The 22,529-nt window shown below is 41.2% G+C and overlaps 1 protein-coding gene across 1 annotated transcript in view; it reads left to right on the top strand.

Moving 5' to 3' along the window:
• Positions 1–2,461: 2,461 nt before the first annotated feature.
• Positions 2,462–22,529, top strand: part of KCTD1 (potassium channel tetramerization domain containing 1) — a 140,966-nt gene continuing 120,898 nt past the window's right edge. The window contains exon 1 of the mRNA XM_034762806.1: positions 2,462–2,586. Within this exon, the coding sequence (XP_034618697.1) occupies positions 2,578–2,586 (9 nt within the window). The 5' untranslated portion in view covers positions 2,462–2,577. The remainder of the gene's footprint in view (positions 2,587–22,529) is intronic.

The following is a 22,529-nucleotide window of genomic DNA, read 5'->3' as shown; positions in this document are numbered from 1 at the left end:
CTGGTACTGCACTGGAGTATCAACTTTGGGTATGAATTCAAGTCCTGATGTGAGACCTATGATTTTCTGACTCACAACTGAAAGCATTACCAAATGAGCCTTCTGGATGCAATAACTATATTGCTCTTGCTTCTTAAGAAAACGTATTTTTCTTATCAAGCATTGACATCATTTGATAAAGTTTCTACTGAGGGTAAAATAACGGCGTGAAGGTGTTTTTCATAACTTTTTAAGAATATTGTTTTTTTCCTTACCTTTGTTTATAACCATTTGCAAATTTAAGATTTAAATTTGTTTCTTTACTGAATTTTTTCCCCTCCATTATGCACGTTGATAATGAGTGCCAGGCTGCTGGCATTGCTTTATTTATTTATTAGAATGAGAGCACTGAAGCATTTAAAATAGATACACATAAAGAATCATAAAGAATCTGCAAGAAGACACAAAGTAACATAAAAAAGGTCAGAATGTAGGTCTATCACACTTTGTATTGTGTCCTTTTAACATGCCATTTGGTGAATGGCAGATTTTAAAATTTAGTTGATTATATTTTATTGACAGAGACAGAAGATTCTTTCAGAATATAAACCAATCTTTGGTTTCTTGAAAATGACTAAACTACCAAAGCTGAAACCTGACCATATATAACATCACTAGAATTTACAATACCCAGATTTCACAAACCCATATGGGAAAGGGTATTGTAGAATGGGGTTTTTCTTTAATAGTATTACTAATTAGGAAGGTAGTGGAAGGTTTAATTTGAAAATGTAACTGAACTAGCGAGGAATTTCACTGTACTGAGTATTTCTTAGGATAGTTAGGATGCCCGGTCACCTCAACAAAGTTTTTCTCTTTGATTGTAGTCAATCACGCCCAATTAATTAGTCTGTAGGCATGTGTGTCTTAAATATTGTAATGACAAAGTATGTGGAAAATAGTCCGATTCCTTGCAGGAAATCTTGCCAAGTTGTTATCCACTGCCATTCCAAAAAATGAATTGATTTTCTTGAAAGTGTTTAGGAAGTGAATTAGTCATTCCTTATTTTTGTGTGTGTTGCAACAATTGCCTTAAGGAAAAAGCGATGGTTTTTATTTACATTTTAAAGCATAAAAAAATTAAAAGCCAATTGCAGGCATTTGCTGGACATGTCTGGTTCCATACAAGGGTTTATTGAGCATCTTTGGCTTTACAGCCTGGTCTTTTTCATAAGAAATGTCAGCAAAGTCTTTGAATTAATGGACTGTGAAGTGCTCAGAAACATACCGTTTCAAAAAGTATACTGCAAGGATGTGACACTAATGGGAGTTGACCAATGGGTTTCTGACAAAATATCCCATTGTAACTAAAAAGGAATTAATATGACTACATATGGCTTTGTTCAAAGCTACTGTGTATAAAATAGTGGGGTGTCTAGGTTAAGGAGGTAGCAATAAACTAACCCCCATCAAGTAATGGATGTTAACATTATTTCAGTCATCCTGGTTTAGCTTTCTTCAGAGAAAGAGGGATGACAAAGTCACTAGTCAAGTAAATGAAATGTTGAGGGTTCCATTTTAACTGGATAATTGGAGAAAGAAAGTTAGCAGCGTTTGTGAGCAGTGTCATATGAATCTAAATAGTAAATTCCTGGATTTGCTTACATAGATTTTGTTTTATTTTAATTTCGCTGTTTAAAAAAATGCAGTGAAACTCCTTCAATCTTTTTGCAATTCTGCATGGTTGAGCATTTGAAATGAGTTTGTGTATTACCCCCAGGCATTGATTCAGACTTGATTGGGGCAAAGCAGACTCCATGTGCTTATTTTTATACACGTCATTTGGGAAGTTATATAGCCACGGGAACAGAAAATGTGTTGCTCCATTGCCAAATTATCACATATCCCTTGATCAAACCGGGAGGTGATCCTAATCAACAAGTTGTGCGACCTTAGTGCAACGGCAATGTCAGGTCAACTTGGGAAAGTGAAGAGGCAAATCTAAATACAAATAATAATAATAAAAAAAGAAACAACCAACAATCCTTATAATTATCATCATCTGCTGCTTTTCCCTCTTCTGGCAAAGAAACACTCCATCCATTTGCAGAAATCGCCCGCGGAAACGTTACATCAAAACTAATCACAACGATTAAAATCAGCTTTTCTGTGCAAGAGGAGAGTAAAACGCAAGTTGGAGGCTGGAATGAGACTCTTTTTTCCACCAAAAAAAAAAAAAAACCCTGAAAAAAATATTACATGATATATCTATATGCACGTTTTGAAGGAGATCAATGTTATGCCCGTGTGATCTGTTAATTTAATTTAACTTTTATTGTGGAGATTGATTTAGACTAGAGGTAGAGACATGAGCTAATTGTATCCTGATCCTTGCCTTGAGGGGTTTCAAAGCCCTGGAGCAACTATTCTCTGTATTTTGTTCTGTCTACCTTAGCCAAGCTATTGCATTTCTCTCTGGTGTAGCGAGGAGAGCAGATCGCTGCTGGGAGAGAGAAATATCGGAAGTGGGGAGGAAAAAAGGGAAAAGGACTTGGGGAGAGAAGAGCGAGAGAGCGAGAGGGAGACTTTGTGGCTTCAATGTTTCAGGTAAGATCTGACTGTTTGGGATTGTTATTATTTGCTAAGGAGGGTATGGCTGGGACTCTGGGCGCAACTCGCTTTTACGCATGTGCCAGGCAATGGGAGAGCGCTGCACCCTCCTATAGCCACAGAGAGGGAGAGAGACACGGGGCTGGCAAATCTCCCACCTCTAGTTCGCTGGGCCAGGGGGATGCGAGCTCCGCTGTGAGCGTGCAGGAACGGACTGGGCGGCGGGGGAGGGAGGTGCAGCGGGATTTTCCCTCTGCGTCCCCCCCCCTCCGTTCCCGCCCAGCCCTGCCTGCGAGCTCGCCGCGGTTGCTGCAGTCCCGGCTTCCTGCAGCCCTTTGCTCTCCCTTGCGCACTGCCAAACCGGCTCCCGGGGTGCGCGTGTGTGTGTCCGGGGGGGAGCGGCTCCCCTGAGCGCGGCCGGGGGCCAGGCGGGCCCGGCCGGGCTCGCATTGTTCCGCGGCTGCCCGTGCTGGCGGGCGCGGCGCCATTGTGCAGGCGGTGCAGCAGCTCGCTTCCCCTGCCCGCGCGGGCGCGCTCTCGGGGACCCCCCGCCGCTCCCTGCACACGCGGCCCGGGCCCCCTTGTCCCCCTGGGCGGCGCGGGGCTGCAGGGAGCGGCAGGCAATGGTCAGGGCTGGGCTCGCTCCCTTCCCGCCGGGCCTGCGCTCCCTCGCCGCCACTGTGGGGGGTGCCCCGGGGGCAGCGGCGCGCGGTGCTTTGCCTGCGGGGAGAAACCTGCTGGTGCCCGGAAAGCGCCGCTCGGCGCTGCCGCGGGGCCAGGGCGAGGCTGAGCTCCTCTCGCCGAGCAGCTGATGCCGCTCTGCGGCACGTGCCCCGGGCCCCTGTGTCTGGGCGCGGGGCGCCTGCCGAGCACGTAGCCATTGTCCTGCCAAAGCCTCTTCCGACAGCCCCGAGCGGTTGGGGCGGAGGCAACCTGCTGAGTTACCGCGAATTGCAGTGGGGGGCTGCTGCTTGGAGAGGTTGGGGGGCAGCAGCGCCCAGGAACTGTCCGGTATCCCTGGGGCTTTGGCGCCCTGGCTTGTCTCTGGGGTGCAAAATTCTGCTGCCCTCGCAGCGCGCTTAGTCTGCTGGACACTACAAAGTAGCCACATTGAAATAAATCTTGTGAGTGTGTGGGCTTCCCTCCCCCTTCGCGGTAGAGAGAGGACGGTTTAACATACTCGTTCTTTAAGAAATGTTCCCCTTCTGTTTTCAATCAACTAAGCTGGCAGCTAGATACAAGTTTATTTGAGAATACCCTCTGGGTACCAAGCATGCTTGGATTGTTTTAGCAAATTAAAAACGAGCAAAATGCTTTTACCTTCTCAGCAGTAGACTTTTGAAGAGACCTCATGTTTTTAAGCAAAAGAAGAAAAGGAAAAAAATATCCAAATATACCCCAAACATCTCTGAATGTGTGAAAAGACAAACGAGTTTTCTTTCAATAGTCCCCTTTAACTAGTAAACTGCTATTAGAGTATAAAGTTTAAAACAACATTTTATCTACCCCTTTTTATTAAACAAGTTGCAAAGCTATTTCAGCCATTTCTAAGTTAATATTTTATATATGCTATTCTTGATTCATAGTTGAAGGGAAATCTGTTTATATTTTGTTATGATGTAAGATGGTGCTATTAGTTCACTAGATAGTTTTAGCCAGCGTGCAATCTCGATCCCAACTCCAACTGCTATTTGAATGTAAACAATTAGCAGTTATTATAGTGATGACACTGCTGGATTTTTGGTAATTGCACAGTGTGATATCAATGAAGGTGACCAAACAGTGTAGAAGTTTTTCAAATGTAGGAAAGTTTGTGATTCATAAAAATGAATCTTCAATTTATACTAATTAGGTTAAACCACATACTTAAGAGGACATTTTTAACAAGTTCACTCTGAGAGACACTTAATGAAATTTAGTACCACATATTCAAAATGACTGCAGTGATTTTGGTGTATTAATTATGCCTGAAGCATAACAGGGAAATGTTCTAGCACATACTAGAGGTCCCTCTTATAGCTGTAAGACTGTTAGTGTGTTTACAGTTCTTTTAAGTCTCTGTGTTTGAATAACATCAGCTGTGTCTGCAATATCAACCTAGTGTATTTTTATTACAGTAATGAAGCAGTGACTCCAGTCACACTACTTTTTTGTCATTTGGGCAGTGAGATAATGTGAGTGAGATAACATGCACATTCATCTATCTAAGCTCTAACAAACTGAATAGATTGGAACTAATTCTAGGCCAGTGGTTCTCAAACTTTTGTATTGGTGATCCCTTTCACACAGCAAACCTATGAGTGTGACCCCCCCCCCATAAATTAAAACACATTTTTTATATTTAACACTATTATAAATGCTGGAGGTGAAGTGGGATTTGTGGGTGAAGGCAGCCCCCATGTAATAATCTTGCAACCCCCTGAGGGGTCATCATGACTCCCAGTTTGAAAACCCGTGTTAGGCATTGATTTTAAGAGATTTGAAAAGGGAAAAGTGATTTAATATCTATGAATTAAATATCTCTTTGTTCTAAGAAATGTCAGTCCCAAATCCTAAATTTCTTAGTGTTGCTTAATCTTTACTCAGATAGAACTCCCACTGAAGTCTACAAATAAATAAGGATCCCAGGTTTTGGTTCATGGTTAATAAGGGAAAAATATTGAAATATTAAAGTGAGTAAAGAGCTGAGTATTAAGTAAGGTTAGGTGATGAAAATAACAGCACATTTATCAATTTGCATATTCAAAATGCCTTACAAACATTAACTAATTCTCCATGTAATGTAAGCAAGAATTATCACCATTTTACAGGCGGAGAAACTGAGATACACATTAGTTCAGTGATTTGCCAGAGGCCCCTTAGCATGTAAATGATAGAGATGGGATTAGTGGAACAGATTCTAATCTCTTATCAGTTTAAGATGGTGTAACCTTGACTCCAGCAGAGTTACCTCAATTTGAATCAGATTCAGATGCCCAATCAGTGCTCAATCCCCTCTGATTTGACATTCAGTTTTGAATGGGGCCAAATTAGAAGTAAAAGTTTAGTAGTGGTTCTTAGTGGATTTTCGTAAGTACTTTTTGAAAAGACAAATTACTGTGTTCTACTATAAACATTTGAAATTTAAGACTACTTTTGCTATCAAGACTTATTTTCTGTTCCAGTTTTTTGTATCAGCATGATTCAAAAATTAAGATTTTTGTTTGTTTTTAAAATGAACTAATTGCTCAGGTCTAGTGTTGCTTTTGTTGGTTTCTCAGAAGTAACACTTAGGTTTCACTGGATGAAACCTTGTGTTTTAGGGTCAGGAATTAGGGAACATATTATTTTGCAAGATCAAGACTCCCATTCATTAAAAATCTTACTCATGCAGAAATGAAAAATTAAATGACTTTATTGGGTACAAAAATGCCCGCTCATTTCATTCACAAAGGAAATGCAACATGCAAATGACCCCCATACACATTCTCATTGATAGGATTAGGATGAGTTTATGTATGTAGAAAATGTAATGTGAAGGAAAATACCCACCGATCATAACATATCTGGGCGCATGATTTAAAATCAGAATCTTTCACAATTACAAGAATATCATAGCTACCACTCACTCTCTCAAACAGCATTTCAAATGAGCTAGAATGGACAGGAGTGATGTTTTTGTCCTTTTCCATCCTTACTGCTTTAGAAAATGTGTCATGATATTGCAAAATACATGCATTTGGGTTTTGACTAATGTCTTCACTATTAATTTTTTGTCACTATTGTATATTGGTAGATACAACATGGCATCACCAATATATAATGGAAAGTTTCTAATTTCATGAAGCTAACAATCAGTTAATCTAATAAACTTCCTTAATAATCATACTCAGCACTTATGTTGCATTTTACATCTTCAAGGGATTGATAATTAATCAGTGATTAACACTTTTGTAAGGTCAGAAAACAGATACAGAAGGCTTTATGCCATGTAAATTAGGAGTAATTTATCTGAAGTCAATGGATACTTATAAAACTGTTGTAAGAGAGAACAGAATCAGGCCCATGGAATGTATGTGGCTTGCCTGTAACCACTCTGAGGGAGAGCTCTGTGGCGCTTGAAAGCTTGTGTCTCTCACCAACAGAAGTTGGTTCAATAAATTCATAAAAGATATTGCCTCACCCATGTGGTATTTCTAATATCCTGGGACTGACAGCTACAACAACACTGCATACAGTGGCAGAGCTAGTTTTTAAAATGAATGAAGTCCTAGGTCCCAGTTTCATGCTCAACACTGCCTCACTTGCAATGTGTGCAACTGCTCTGCTCCCAGATGCCAATCAGAAGTGACTATATGCAAAGATGCCTTATTTTGAATCCCTGGTGTGCAGCTGCAGTATAGTCAAGTTGGATCTCCTTCCAGGAAACAAATTTAAGGAGGGAGGGGAGTGTTGTTTTTCACAAAACATAATTCTTAATTTAACAAATCTTTTCTGTTGGTCTGCATTTTATTTTGTTATCTTTACATTTGGGTAAAACTAAGCTCTGAGATAATTCTATTGACTTCTATGCTGTTGCACCAAGAATTAATTTGCCTTACTATATTAAAATATATATTTCTATTGTCCTACTTTCTGTAGAATATAATCTCACTTTTGCAGTTTGGAAGAAAAACAGATAAAATGCACATCTTCATTTTATTTTAATTTTATCTGCTTTGCTGTTTGTGCAATTTGTAAGTAACATTCATTGCTCTACTTCTCTGGTGATATATGAGTGTGTGTATATATATAGAGAGAGAGAGAGAAAGAGAGAGAGAGAGAAAAGCTGTAACTGGTTCCTTTTTTAAACTGATACCTTAAAAAAATTAAAAGGCGAGCTTATGAATGTCATAAGCCAGTTTTGCATATATGATGTATGCTAATACAACACTAACAAACATACTAACATGTTTAGGTTTTGTAATACAAATTTTAATCATGCTTTTGATTCAAAAATCAATTAACACTCCATATCAGATTGACCCAAATTTGCTTTTGATGCCTGTTCAGTTGCTGTGAGTCAGTGAAGAATAAATAGCTCATCTAATATCCTTTTTCCGAATACTGTTCATATGGATACTCCAGTTGACAGCAAAAGTTAGGAGCTAGAGAGATGGTTAGCACATTATTGGAAATGCAGCTCTGTAGATAGGTGATGCGTGTGCAGTTCAAGTCTGTTATGAGGGAGAAAACTCTCTAAATGCTGACAGATTCTTCAATGCCTCTTGGGGTACGTCTATACTTACCTCCGGGTCCGGCGGTAAGCAATTGATCTTCTGGGATCGATTTATCACGTCTTGTCTAGATGCGATAAATCGATCCTGGAAGTGCTCGCCGTCGACGCCGGTACTCCTGCTCGGCGAGAGGAGTACACGGAGTCGACGGGGGAGCCTGCCTGCCGTGTGTGGACCCGCGGTAAGTTCAAACTAAGATAGTTCGACTTCAGCTACGTGAATAACGTAGCTGAAGTTGCGTATCTTAGTTCGAAGTGGGGGGTTAGTGTGGACCAGCCCTTGGTCTTTCCTCCCCACTATACTGAACAAACTTGAATGGGAATTAATACACCTTTTGGATAGGGGCTTTTAAAAACTAAATTAAAACTGCAATGCATAATCACCTCCCTATGATGGGAAAGGGGATTCTCGCTTATATCCAGAATTGTGACAATCAAGTGGCTCTTTCAGTCTATGAGTCTCAAACCTGGTATTTTCAGTCATTCCCTCTTGATCTTAGTTCTCCATTCAGTTCAGTACCAACCACCAGTTCCAGCATTAGCATCTTTGGCCTTCAGTCTAACTTTACTTTCACTAGTGTAAATCAGGAAGTAACTCCAGTTTACGATTATGAGAGAATGGGACCCTTAAGTGAACACATGAAGCTGTGTTTGAACTAGAGAAGTGATACACTCCCATGCTGGAGTGAACTTTCAGTGCAATTGAATTAGATACATTGATTTCAAGTACCTTTCTGATGCAACACATCTGCAAAGCAACTGTCTTAATGATTTGTCACTATTAAAATGATCAACATTTTTCAAATGTAAAATTTGTCATTGTAAAGAGTCTTTTTTTAAAAAAATTGTTCTTTTCCCATTTTTTTTTAAACTTACCCTTTACAAAAAATTGGGTCTTGATCTTTCCTTTTTTCCTCTTCTCTCCTCTAATTCTCGGTGGACAAATGGAGAAAAAAAGAGGAAAGCAGGGAAAAGGAAAAATTGGGATTAAAAAACACGGGGGGGAAACAAAATTAAATTTGATTTTTAAAAATTGTGAAATATTTTGAATAAATGGAAAATCAGTCCTTTTTGAAATCTGTGGAATGAAAATGAATTTGAAAACTTCCTTGAAAAATCATTACCATTTTTGGATCAGCTCTAGTCACCATACCTAGCAATGGAATACCAAGCAATGGTAGGTAAACAGTATAATGGCTAACAAGGGTCAGGCTGGAGACTCTTGCCCACATGCTCGGGGTCTTGCTGATCGCCATATTTGGGGTCGGGAAGGAATTTTCCTCCAGGGTAGATTGGGCTGAGGCCCTGGAGGTTTTTCGCCTTCCTCCGCAGCATGGGGCAGGGATCTCTAGCAGGAGGGTTCTCTGCTAATTGAAGTCACTAGGACACAGGATTTGGGGACTTCATCAGCAGAGTCAAGGAAAGGGTAGGGACGGTTTTGTGGCCTGCAGCATGCAGGGGGTCAGACCAGATGATCATAATGGTCCCTTCTGACCTTAAAGTCTATAAAATAAAAAAAAAAAAAACCATACAGCAAAACATGCCTGTCTGCTAAATTCAAAGCTTAGTGTCTTTATGAAATTCATGATAGGTTCAGATATCTGCCAGAAGGCACTTGTTTAATCATATACTGGGCAGTACCCACTGCAACCAAGCAGCCCCTGGTCAATTGGGCTTGGTTATAAGGCTTTTCCTTATAACATTTAGCCTAGTGGTTAGAGCTCTCACCCAGACTATGGAAGACCACTTGTTCAAGTCCCCTCTCCTCCTGATGAGGAGAAAGAATTTGACCATGGATCTGCCATCTCTCAGGGCACTACCCTAACCAAGTGGCTATAGAGTCAATCATTCTTTTTCTGGCCCAATTAATATTTGATTAAAGTGGAACAACTTCAATAAGAGAGATTCAGACCCGCATCAGAATAGTCCTGTGGTCAGAGCACTCACCTGAGAGGTGGTTAATCCCTGTTCAGATCCCTTTGCAGAGTTGTTTCCCTTATCCCAGGTGAGTACCCTAATCTCTAGGCTAAAGGTTGAGGGAAATCCTGTACTTTCCCCACACACATACCCGCCATTTTGTGTGGTGCTAGGCAGCTTCTGGGCACACCTACCTGATTGGGCCCTGTGTGTGATTTATGAGAAGTAACACCTATCTTCACCTGGTTCATCGATAGCTAGCAGAAATAGGCATCTCTCTGCAGCCTGGACTTAGGTGCCTAGCTCTGTGAGAGGGATAGAGCTTAGGATTCACCCTCTCCTTGGCATCTCCCATTGACCAGTGTAGGTGGCTCCCTTGTGGACCAAGTTCTACAGTGCCTTTCTCTCCCCATTCATTGTATAGAGAACCTAGGTGCCTAACTCAGGCTTTGTGAATCAGTGTTGTTCCTGTGATTCTCTAGATGCCTAAAAGTGAGGCACTGTTATACTGAGGCCTAGTCTTCACTTACCGGCTGGTCCGGCGGCACGCCATCGATGTTCTGGGATCGATTTATCGCGTCTGGTTAAGACGCGATAAATCGATCCCGGATTGATCCCGGAAGTGCTCACAGTCGGCGCCGGTACTCCAGCTCGCCGAGAGGAGTACGCGGCGTCGACGGGGGGAGACTTCCGGCCGCGTCTGGACCGCGGTAAGTTCGGACTAAGGTACTTCGAATTCAGCTACGTTATTAACGTAGCTGAATTTGCGTACCTTAGTCCGAAGTCCGGACTAAGTGGGGACCAGGCCTCAGTGTCTCAACACCAAAATCTCTTTGTTGATTCAGGCCTTAAGGGCTGAGCCAAGGTCAAGTGTAATCCATTGACCAACTCCCTTGGATTTCAGTAGACTTTGGATCAGGACCTCAAGGTATCAGTCAAGCTCTCCAACAGTTGTTAGGATGCTCTGTCCTAGATAACCTATTTGAAAATTTGGGAGTTATTACTGACAAAAGTAATCACATATTCTCAAAGGTATTTGGATGTTTAACTCTCATTAATATCAATGGGAGTGAAGTGCCTAATATCTCTGAAGATCTGGGCCAAACTGTTTTATGTGTAAGTCAGTTTTAAGTGATGTAGAAATGGAGAGACACAGTGAAGTAACATTGTATAAGTCCCACAGCTAATTCCTTCCTATCAATAACATTATTAGTATTCTCACACTTCTTATCAAACTGTCTGTACTGGGCTAGCTTGATTATCACTTCTAAAGTTTTTTTTCACTTACTTAATTGGCCTCTCAGAGTTGGTAAGACAACTCCCACCTGTTCATGCTCTCTGTATGTGTGTATATATATCTCCTTAATATATGTTCCATTCTATGCATCCGAAGAAGTGGGCTGTAGCCCATGAAAGCTTATGCTCTAATAAATTTGTTAGTCTCTAAGGTGCCACAAGTACTCCTATTATTTATAAAGTTTCAAAGAATGCCTTCTGTCATGAAATCCAAAAGCTGTGGCATTGTGAGCTCATTGTGGGATATTTACAGCCTTAAAATATTCTTCTTTGTGCAAGCCTGTAAAACCTAGGCTACTCAACAAAGAAGTGTTACACAAAATAAATATACAGGGCGACATGGTGAACCCCATATATTGGTGAGAAGTTACTCACTTGAGCAGTCTCACTCAATAGAACTGGTCAAAGTTATCCATCAGACCATTCTGTGAATGGAAAATACCTTCTTTAACAAAACAAATTTTCATGAAAAATGTCCATTTTTTGTAATAAAAGTTTTGGGTTTTCATCAAACTGAAAACCACAATTTTTCATAACCCAAACCCAAAATTCTTTGGTTTTAAATTTAATTTAGGCAACAACCCAAACAATTTCAAAGAGAATTTGATGAAAACAGGAACATTTTTGTCTACATTTTTCACAGTAAAAAAAAAAAACAAAAAAACTGATCAGCGCTACCACTGAAATAAAGAGGACTGCTTGGGTGAACATGTGCTCACCAATGCAAGAGGTTTGCAATCTGCCCCATTGATAGGATCTTTATTTTCTTCTAGGCTTTTCTCTTTCTGTCTTCTTTCTTGCAATATAACAACATTAATGTTGATTACTTGGTTATGTTATTTGATGTTTCTTTGGTTTATTTGTCTGTATTCTTTTCATTTCCATCTTACTCTGTAAAAATGAATAAAGATTTAATCAAGAAATATAAACAAAAACTCACTTGCCCCAGGCTCCCAAGCCCTCAGCAGCCGGAACTTCCCTTTGATCTGCTGATCACCTGGCATGTTCTCTGTGAGAATTGGTTTATTTGTAAAACTAGATTAAACTCTTTTGAGGAAGGGCCCAAGCCTTCTCATTGTTGTGCATGAAGCAGAGCATACTGCTGGCACTCAACAAATAATTAATAATAATAACCGCTGCTGCTCAGGAACCAGTATTGCCAGAGGCAGGGAGGGAGAGAAGGGAGGAGTAGCAGACATTGAAAATATTGATAATCCTCAGAGACCAAGACTTTTAGGGCTTACTAGAGGAGCTCAAAATTAGGGTAAAGCAATATTGCAGAGTCAGAGCAGCTTTATTTCTCCATGTGAATTGAACTAGAGGTTTATTTAAATTGTCCTACCAGAATAGATCAATGATCCATCTCTAATCTGACATTTTGCCTCTATCAGTGACCAAGCTTGAATGCCTCAAAACATATTTTAACTCGCTATGTGCCCACTATATACCAGGCACTTTCCAAACAGGGAAGACAAATGGTCCCTGTTCCAAGGACCTCTTTGACTAACAAGTAGACAAACAAGTTACCAGAAGCAAGAGGAAAAGGGAAGGGGAACAATAATAGGCAGACGAAGCCTAATTTATATATGGCAGCTTGATTCACTATAAGCAGCATGGTATAGAGGGCTTTTAAAAGGGATTTAAATCTGGATGATGTCAGGAAAGTTGTACGAAGCATAGGACGCCACATGGAAGAAGGCATAGATGTGAGCATGGGAGAAGCTGAGAAAAGGGTAAACAAAGCTGTGAACATTGGCAGGGCAGAGGAGACAGAGAGCAACCTGAAGCTTGACAAGGGAGCAGGATCGGGATGGGGACAATTACATAGAGCCTTCTGGGTGGTTAAAATTTAAATGCAATGGCAGATGGGGAGCCAGCTGAGAGGTTCAAAGATGGAAGTTACCCGATCAAATTGGCAAGCAAGGAAACTGAGTTTAGTGGCTCTATTTTGTGTGGACTGAAAATAAGCACTATGTGTGTCTGGGCAGTTCTTTCAGTTCTGTGGAGATAAAGATTGAGCTGGGGCTTAGGTGTGAAATAGAGGCCTAGATGCTTCCCTGAGGCAGCGGTATGCATGGTCACTGGCAGAAACAGATGCCTAGGGAACTTTTACAGGGGAAATGCACCTAGTGAATGTAGGTGACTACAGGATTAGGTGGTAACTGAGTGGGTGTTTTCTTTTTTGTGTATAGCAGTAGTACCCAAATCCCTTTGTGGATCTGGGCCTGAGTTATCTGTTGAACCTGGAGTACTCAGAGCAGGTGAGGCTCAGCATCCAATTAGGCATTCATAAATAGGGCTGGGTGCCTTTAAGCAAGAGCTGGTAGCTACAGGAAAAGACTGCAGGGTTAGAGAGGATTTCTCCATAGTGCAAAGTGGCGTTTGGTATGTATCTGATTTATCCCTGGGCTAAAATCCTCTATATTAATTTAGCTCTTGCTCTTAAATGTGTATAGAACTATATACTGCCTACCCCAAAGGTCTAGATGACCAGAGTGGTTTAAGGAAGAGCTTCCATTTGAGTTGAAACATAGTTATAACCTGCTCACGGAGAGGGATTTTATTCCATTTGAGAAGGATTCTTGTGCCATTTGTGAGAGAAGGTTCCAATGTGGTTTTCTCTATACTACCATAGTGACTATTTTACACTATAGTGTCATGAGCCAAGATAGTAATGAGGGAAACTTCTTCCTGATCTCAGTTGTGGTCTGATATATGAGACTGGCTGGACCTTGTGGATGATGTCAGGGAGGTTGTACCAAATACAGGGGTCTATGTGGAAGAAGATATAGAAGGTATTTTGTGAAAAACTGAGGGAAAGAGCTGTGTAATCCACTAGCTCTGGCACTGGACTAGGACTCAGGATACCTGGATTCTATTCCTGGTTCTGCTTGTGACCTTGGACAAGTTACTTTTTCTCTGTGCCCCAGTTTTCCCATCTGTAAAATGTAAAGCACTTGGAGCTCTATGGATGAAAAGTGTTCTGTAAGAGGTAAGTGGTAATTCATTTATTCCAGATAGTGTAACTGCAGATTCATATCAACCTTAAATTATTTTAAAATCTTAATAAGTTATTTGCCTCAATAATATACTACAGATGTAAATACCACAGTTTATGTATAGATAAACTAACCTTCTTACTCATTTAAATGCTGATGCCTTTTTTAAATTCGATCAGGTGCCCTCGACTCCTTTTGTTATTAAAGGCATTTGGTTTCTCCTTGTTCAGACCATTTATTATTTTATGTACCTAAATTTTGTCATCTTTCTCCTTTCCAAATAAAATAGTTCTAGTCTTAAGCTTTCTCTGTCTAGAAACCCCCCTACATGTTTCTAATCACTTCTATTGCCTCTAGCTATCTAATCTAGTTATCTATCACTCCTCCTCTCACTGGATCTTTTAAAGCTAGTTCAAAAGCCATCAGCGGGAAGGAGACTTAAGGATGGTCTTGTGGCTAAAGCACATCACCAGGAGTCAAAAGTTCTATTCCCAGATCTCCTGCTATGTGATCTTGGGCTTCTTGTTTAACTGTTGTATACCTCTGTTTCCCCATCAGTACAAGGGGATAATAATTTGGTGTTGTAAGGCTTAATTAATGTAAAGTGCTGTTTGATCATTGGGTGGAAGGGGCTGTAGAAGTACAGCATATGAAATATAGTAATTTAATTTGTTTTTCTAAGATGCGGTTGTGTGTTTGGCTGTTGAGGTGTGCAATTCCTTTTTAACTCTTGATAGTATGTCATAGGAATGTTTTGTATTGGTTACACTAATGCAACATTAGGTTCCAAATAAATTCAGTCACGTCATTTCTCTTTGGTGTTTATGGTGAACATCAAATGGAAAATCTGAATTAGGAATTGGACAGGACAAGTAGACTTATGATTTTTAATGTGTCCTAAGAGCCCCCATTTAAGCCCTGCTGGGAGTGAAATATGGAGTAATCTGATCCCCCTATATAGTAGCACAGAGCCCAATTATGTAAGATGCGAAGTACCTTCCACTCCCATTCCTGCTTAGTAGGTTGCAGTATGAGGCCATAAGGACTGCTGGCTTGTCCCCAGTTTAAATAGACTAATTAACATTGTGGTAAATTAGGAAGACCAAGCTCTTCAAAAGCGCTATTTGGGATGACCAAACTAGCTGGATGCTAGGGACAACAAAAGGGTTTATAATCTAATTTTTAATGTGAAACTTGGATACCTCAAGTATGACCAAAACTTTGTATTTCTCACCTGCTCTATATCTGCCTATTCCTCTCCCTTCCCTTCTTCCTTGGCACCTCTCTTTTCCTGTAGCACTCAGAAAAAAATTCTAAGTGGAACTACTTTCAGATCTTGTTTAGTTAGGATATATCTCACCACCCCACACACATACTGGTTTGTTTGGTCTTTGTTTTGCGTGCTTTCAGGAGGGGCCCGATCCTGCAAGATTTTTCACATGAGCCTGAAGGCAGTAGGGCTACTTCTGAGGGTATCAGAACTGGCTCTAAGGCTGGTATCTCCTCTGCAACTCTAAAAGAGGAGGAGGTTGGACTGCATTGTTCACCAGTGGAAGCCAGTGGTGTGGTGGGGTGTGTGTGTGTGTGTGTGTGTGTGTGTTCGGTTTTTTGTTTTTTTGTTTTTCTTTTCTCTCTTCATCTTCTTATCCTCCCACTTCCACTACAGATGAAGCTGCTTGGCGGGGGGGTAACATTTCCTGTGAAAATCAATGGAATCTATCAGATTTTAAAAGCTTAGATCTGTGCTTCCCTTTGCCCCCACTTGATGGGCAGCTGGCTCTGCCAGCCTCTCACTACTTGCTGTGACCATTATGTAAATCTAACCATGGACTATATTTGCTCTTTCACCCAAGCAGTTATCACACACATTTCCCTAACACTTTAAAATTATGCCTTCCAAACATTTTCTGACGTAAAGTTAAAAGTCATCTATTGCAAAAGTGATTTTTCAGCCCTAGCGGGCATGGTTTTTTTTATTTCTTTTTGTATAGTTCAGATAGTTTGAAGCTCTTTTACACAGGCTGCCAAGGGTCAGTTGCTCTGTGTGTGTGTGTGTGTGTGTGTATATATGTATATAAAAAATTACTCTGTGCCCTAAAATGATCTGTGATGTTCCCCTGTCATGGATTCCCTTTAAAACAGCTAATTTGAATGTAACGTTTCCTTCCTTATGCACGCTGTTGGACCACACAGGATATAGTATAAAAAAGTGGGTTTGTTTCTTCCTCCCTCCGATAACTCTGATCCCAAGCCTACAGCTGTATCAGAGCAGATGGCCCCTCATCCTCCACTGACTTCTGCAGGCCACAAGCCGGTGGACCCTGTACCATTGCAGAGCCCCAGTGAAGTCAGTGAGTGTACATGCATAGTGATCTGGTAGGTTGCAGCTCTGGAGCCTCAATCCTTCAGTCTCTCAGTCCTCAGCCTCCAAATCAAAACACTTTGCTCATGTTCAGATCCTAGTCTTTCTCCTCTCTTTCCACTTCAGGTCCCTCTGCTCTCATTAGCCTCAGTGGGAACAGGAAAAGATCTTCCCATTCTCTCAAGCTTTTGGCATTTTTCTCTCAATACTTGTTTTCTCTCTCCAGGTTTAAATGCTGTGTACCTGGTTTTTAAACTGATTAAAGTGTCCTAAAATAGCTGTGAGATGATCAAACAAAGCACGTGGTGTTTTTAGGTTTTAAACCAAGACTTTTCTCTTGTTTTCCACTTACTCCCTGGAGCATGTCAGATTGATAACACATCCAGCTCTTTTCTAGAATCCTGCTAGTGTCCTTGATCTTTGTGAAGCATGTTTCAGCACCAAATAACTTGTCATTTTCCCCCTAAATGCCCTGCAAAGACCTTTGCTTAAGGTTGCATTTGCTGTCTGTGTGAATGCAACTGTGACAAACACAACTGAAACTTAAGAGTCTTGTGTCTGGGCTAGTATTAAAGAAAAGAAAAAAGCCAAACAGACAAAAAGTAGGACCCAGTGAAAGCCTTTTGGGGCAGGAAGAGAAGCATGACAACTAACACCTGCACTGTATTGAAGTAAAAATATAAACCAATAAATACCCTGGGTTTGGAGGAAAGAGATGGTTTTGGCAAGAGGAGGAAACTAGTTTTAAAAAAAAAAAAAAAAAAGAGAGAAATTAAAACCCTTAGCCTCAGCATGGAACTACTTAAGCATACCATAATTGTGTCACAGAAGGTATGCATACCCTGAAACCAAAAAGGAAGCAGAAAGGCAAGACCAAACAAACAGTGTGATGAACCAAACAGGTGACCTTCAGGAAATAGAAATCTAGCCTTGGCACAGGAAAGAAATCTAAACTAAGGCAGGAAAAATGTAAAATGGGAAGTAGGCAATTAGGAGGAAATTTTCAAGAGCAAATAGCCAAATAAGTTTAAAAAAAAAATCAAATATTTTCAAGAGAATTGGTGGGTCTGCAAGACTGGCTGAGAGTGAAGGGTGCAATTAAAGATGACAAGGACATTGGAGAGGCTAAATTATTTCTTTGCTTTGGTCTTAAGCAGGGAGGATGCTGGGAAGATACCCACCCCATACCAACTCTATTCAGATAATAAAAATGGGGCCCTGTCTAAGACTGAGGTGTTAGACGAGGAAGTAGAGGATCACAATGATAAAGTACCAAGACCTCCAGCTCAGGTGACATTCCTAAATTTCTTCGGAATCCTTGATGAATGAAGTGGCTGGTAGTTGCTAATAAAATTGTACTCTCTCTCATTACAATCTGTTATCTTTCTGTATCAGAGAATGGGAGGATGGCAAATGTTGTCTCTTTTACAAAGGTGCTAATCTTTGACCAGGAAAATTGGTTGAAAATAATTAGGGAGTTATAAATAGTTTAGATGGACATACAAAAGTGTTCTCTAGGAGTAATTTTTAATACATTTAATAAATATCTGAATAGTGAGGTGACAAATTTGCAAATGAGACATAATTATTTAGTCAAGACCAGAGAAGCCTGGATAACTTGGAACCTAATAAAGCTTGGTGAAGGAGCACAGTGGAATTCAGTGTTGACAATGCAATGCAATACAGACAAGTAGAAATAATGTGCACTATTCCTACACATTACTGGGTTCTAAAAAACTCTACTGAATTGGGGAAAGACCTGGACATCCTTGTGAACAAATCAATTAAAACTTATCCTCAAGGGGGGGGGGGGGGGAAGAAGCAAACAAAACATGAGGGCATATAAAGAATGGGATAGAAAATAGTTCAATTTAGTTCAACTATATGCTCTCACCTGGGTTGAGATCCTTACACCCCCTCCAGCCCCTTTGAGCCAGGTTAAGGGGCTGGAGTGCCATTGGGGGGGGGGAGCAGAGGGAAGATGGGCATAAAGAGGCTCTTAAAGGCAAGATTCCACCTGGGGGTCAATTTCTTTTGTGCAGGTAGACAACTGTTAGGCTGCCTTCCAAGCACCTCTTACAAGCTCTGGTGTAGGGGACCTGGCTGCAGGTGGGAGGGGGAGTGCTGCTGGCAGGGCTGTGGAGATTCTGAATAGCACTGCATCTCCCAGGGCAGCCTGGGGTGGCTGCTCTGACTTAGGCCCCAGAGTTGTCTAAGTGATGCTGGGAGCCTCTCCAGTCCCTGGAGCAGTCCAGGATTGGGAGGGCACAAAGATGGCTTAAAGCCAGGGCTCAAATCATGGCAGAATGCTCTTGAATGCCATTGTAGCACTTTTGGGAGCATGCCAGTACTTCTGTGTCCAAAGTACCGGAAGTGCTCTGGCACTTTTCTTCCAGGACTCTCACACGGCTCTCCCTTTGGACTGTGAGTTCTGTGCTGCACTTAAGAGGCACCACCCAAATTCTCACCCCTGAAATATGGTCAGTTTTGGTCACCTTGTCTTAAAAAAGAAATAAAGGAGCTGAAAGATGGGTGATTAAAAAAAAAAAATTAGAAGCACAGGAATACTCAAATGGAAGTCTAAATATTGGGGCTGTTAAGGTTAGATAGGAGACCTGTAAGGAAGGACACACACAAATATGTACAAAATAAAGAATGGTGTTGAGGAGGCGCACTTCATTTTATCTTTCCTAGAACACCACAACAGGGGTGGGGTAACAATGGGCACGCTTTCTCAAGAGTAGCTTTCTTCTGACCATGAACTTTATTTAAAATATGGAGACTAGTATTATCCCAAAAGTACTCTCTGCTTTTCTGAAAAGCTTCTGTCCAGAACTCACCCCTTCACCCCCTCCCCACCCCTCAAAATCTGGCTTTGTTATAGATTTAAATAAACAGTTCACATTCTCACCAAGAGGACATTTAGTAAAATGGAATGTCAGCAAATTGAAAACTGATACAAGGAAATATAGATCTTACCCACTTCATAATTTACCTGTGGATCTCCTGGACATAGATGCCACTAAGGGCAAGAGCTTACTATAAATCACTCAGTTCAATGGATACCACCCATCTTCAGCAGCATGCCAGCCTTCTGGTCCTGGCTGGCATTGCTCCCCAAGCTATTAGGCATGAAGTCAGGGCCCTGGCTGCATTATTGCACACAGTCAACTATCAAGATGGCTTACTTCATGATTGCATCTTAAAGCCCCACCAAAAACACCAGCTAAAGTCAAGATGCCCCTTTTCTGAAATAGCTGAGCCTCTCAAACAGTACATCAGACACAACCTTTCTAAGGATCAGCAGCAACCTGTGCTTGGATCAATAACTCATTTCTTGGTAGTTGGACTACTCAGACCTGTGTCCCCTAGTCTCTCTGATTCAGCTCTTGCATGCCCCTTAGAACAGCCATATGAACCAAAAGATCCTCCTTCATTACAACAGGATACGTTGTCGCAGGTAGTTTAACTTACATCTTTACTGTTGGGACTGCTTAAGCTCCCTGTCCTGCCCCCGTGGAGCTCAAGAACAAACCGCGTGCCAGCTGGTTATGGACTGCCCTCTCCACCATCTTGATGGTGGATGGATGTGCTTGATGTCTCTGCATGATGCTGCCATGAGAGTGGCTACATCGCTTACCCAGCATCTAATTCATTGCGCCATCAGAGTCCGAATGCTAGAAGCAGTGTGTAGCCTTCTGATGAACAGAGATATGTGATTGGCGCTAATGGGGGAGAAAAGACTGTATAAAAGTTATCAAAAAGCATAAGAATGAGAGAAAGTGGGGAAGGAAAAAATGCACAGAAAAGATCAGGAAATAGAGAACAGTGGAAATGAGAAAATGAACCAAAAAGGAGAGAGGGCCACAACTGCATCAGGATATGGTGTGAGTAGAGTGAGTGTGTGTGGGTTGTCCTTATACAAAGCCATCCTAAGGATCTAGGAGATTCCACACAAAAAGAAGCCTGTGAACCACTAATTGGTGGTGGTAACACAATCAGAAAGTTAGTCTATTTTAAATGACTTATTTTTAATTGTTTTGTTGTTTTGGAGATCAGTAAACCTGGAGCTATAAACCAATGCAACTATAATAGACTTTGAGTAAACTTGCAAATATTGTCAAAATAATTCCAGGGTGTAAGATTCTAGTAACCAGGGAGGAGAGCTTGTATACATTTTATGACTTTGAAGTAAAGTTCATGTGCTGTTTGTGAAAACCTAGTTCGTTCTCATGACATCTATTTTATGTTCCATGTCAGTGCAACAATGAAGTCAGAAATCCATCTGGTAAGGGATAACCTCCCGGCAGATTTCCAGTTCATTGTTATGAGCTTGATCTTACCTCCTGCTAGCTAATGGTAAAGATGCCCTGGATTTCAAAGCGAACAGGATCGAGCCCTACATATTGTCCCCCTATGGAGGCTTTCCAATCTAGAGGCTACTTTTCCTATTCCAATGGCTGCACTTTTTTTTTTTTTTTAATTCTTCCACAGTGGTCACATTTCTACTGGAAAATGTATTTTCATTTAAAAATGTGCTTACATGAAATCTTGAATGTTCTGGAATGGCCAAGAAAGAATTTGAGAGGAAGCTTGAATGAGGAGAAATGCTAGTTTATGGGAAGGAATAGGATATGATTAAAGCACAGAATGAGCTCCTTTAATCTTGCAGCAAATATGATGTTTGTGGGATGTGAGGATTACAGGTTGCTTGTGAATAATCAGAGTTCAAAATACTGATCTTACTGCAGGCTACAGAATCAGAATCTCAGGGTCCAAAGCTCACCAATGGAAATTGTAGCGGGGGAATTATTTAGAGAAGGAAAAACTAAAATGAGGAGGCTTGCCAGAACACAAATCACAATGGTGAGACATTAGATTGAACTATGCTTCCACGTATAGCATGTGGGTTTTATTTCACATGTTAAAATCGCAACCTGACTAACACTAATGCATATCAAATCACACATACAACTGAAGAGGAGAGAATTCCTAGAATCCCCGTCTGACTCTAGTGGGTAATATTATAGTGGACCACTAGGTCCACTATAATTAAAATTTATGCTCCTATTAACAAAATTATTATTATTTTTTGAAGGTTATATTCCCTGTTTAGATTTTGTAGTTCTTTAACTACTCAGGGGGACGCTGTGCTACCTTTTGGTCTTTTCACTGATCGTGCACTGATCTATACTTCCCTCCGTTCAATTTCAAAGTATTTTGGTGGCTTGGACTACACTACAGACTTATGTCAGTATAACTACGTCGCTCAAGGGTGTGGAAAATCAACACCGCTGAGCGATGCAGGTATACCGACCTAGCCCCCGATGTTGACAGCGCTATGTCGACGGGAGGACTTCTGACGTCAACATAGCTACCGCCTCTCGGGGAGGTGGAATACCTACGCCAACAGGAGAAGCTCTCCTGTTGACGCAGAGAGCAACTTCACTAAGCGCTATAGTGGTGCAGCTGCTCTGCTGCAGCATTTGAAAGTTCTAATGGACTGAGACTATTGAACACTAAATTTCTAATCAATGACTGTGCCAACATGTTGTGTCTTACAGAGAAGCCCATGAAACATAAAGGAGAGTGTAGTGCATGACTGGAGGAACTTTTCCCATGCGCACCTTTACAGGCTATGATGAAAGTTATTGTTAATATACTTGACTCATCTCTTCCTTTTCTCCTCCAAGAGAAACCATCTTGCAAGACCCTGAATATTGGCTAACTGCTCAGGCCAAAGGGGCAACAAGACAAAACTGTAAGACCCAGTCCTGCTCCACGGAATGCCATGCAAATTTTGCCATCGACTTCAATAGCAACAGCAAGTTGGACTGAGTTGTGCATGTCCTCCTGTCTGAACTCTGGCAATAATCTATGTGGACACCACTTTTACCAATGTTCTCCAGGTAGAACCATATATTGTTTGGGCATCATGGCATCTGGACACAGTAAGAACAAAATAATAATACAACCTTGCTCTTAGATGTCACTTTTCATCAGCAGCTCTCAAAGCACTTTGCAAAGGAGAGGTATCTGGCATTATCCACATTTTACAGAAAGACAGGCACAAGCTGAGGCACAGTGAAGTGACTTGTCCTTGGTCACCAAG

The sequence above is a fragment of the Trachemys scripta genome, chromosome 2 (assembly GCF_013100865.1).
Source record: "Trachemys scripta elegans isolate TJP31775 chromosome 2, CAS_Tse_1.0, whole genome shotgun sequence".
NCBI classification, from domain to species: Eukaryota; Metazoa; Chordata; order Testudines; family Emydidae; genus Trachemys; species Trachemys scripta.
Note: the sequence above shows the minus strand (reverse complement) of the source record. Positions and strands in the feature narration are given on the sequence as shown.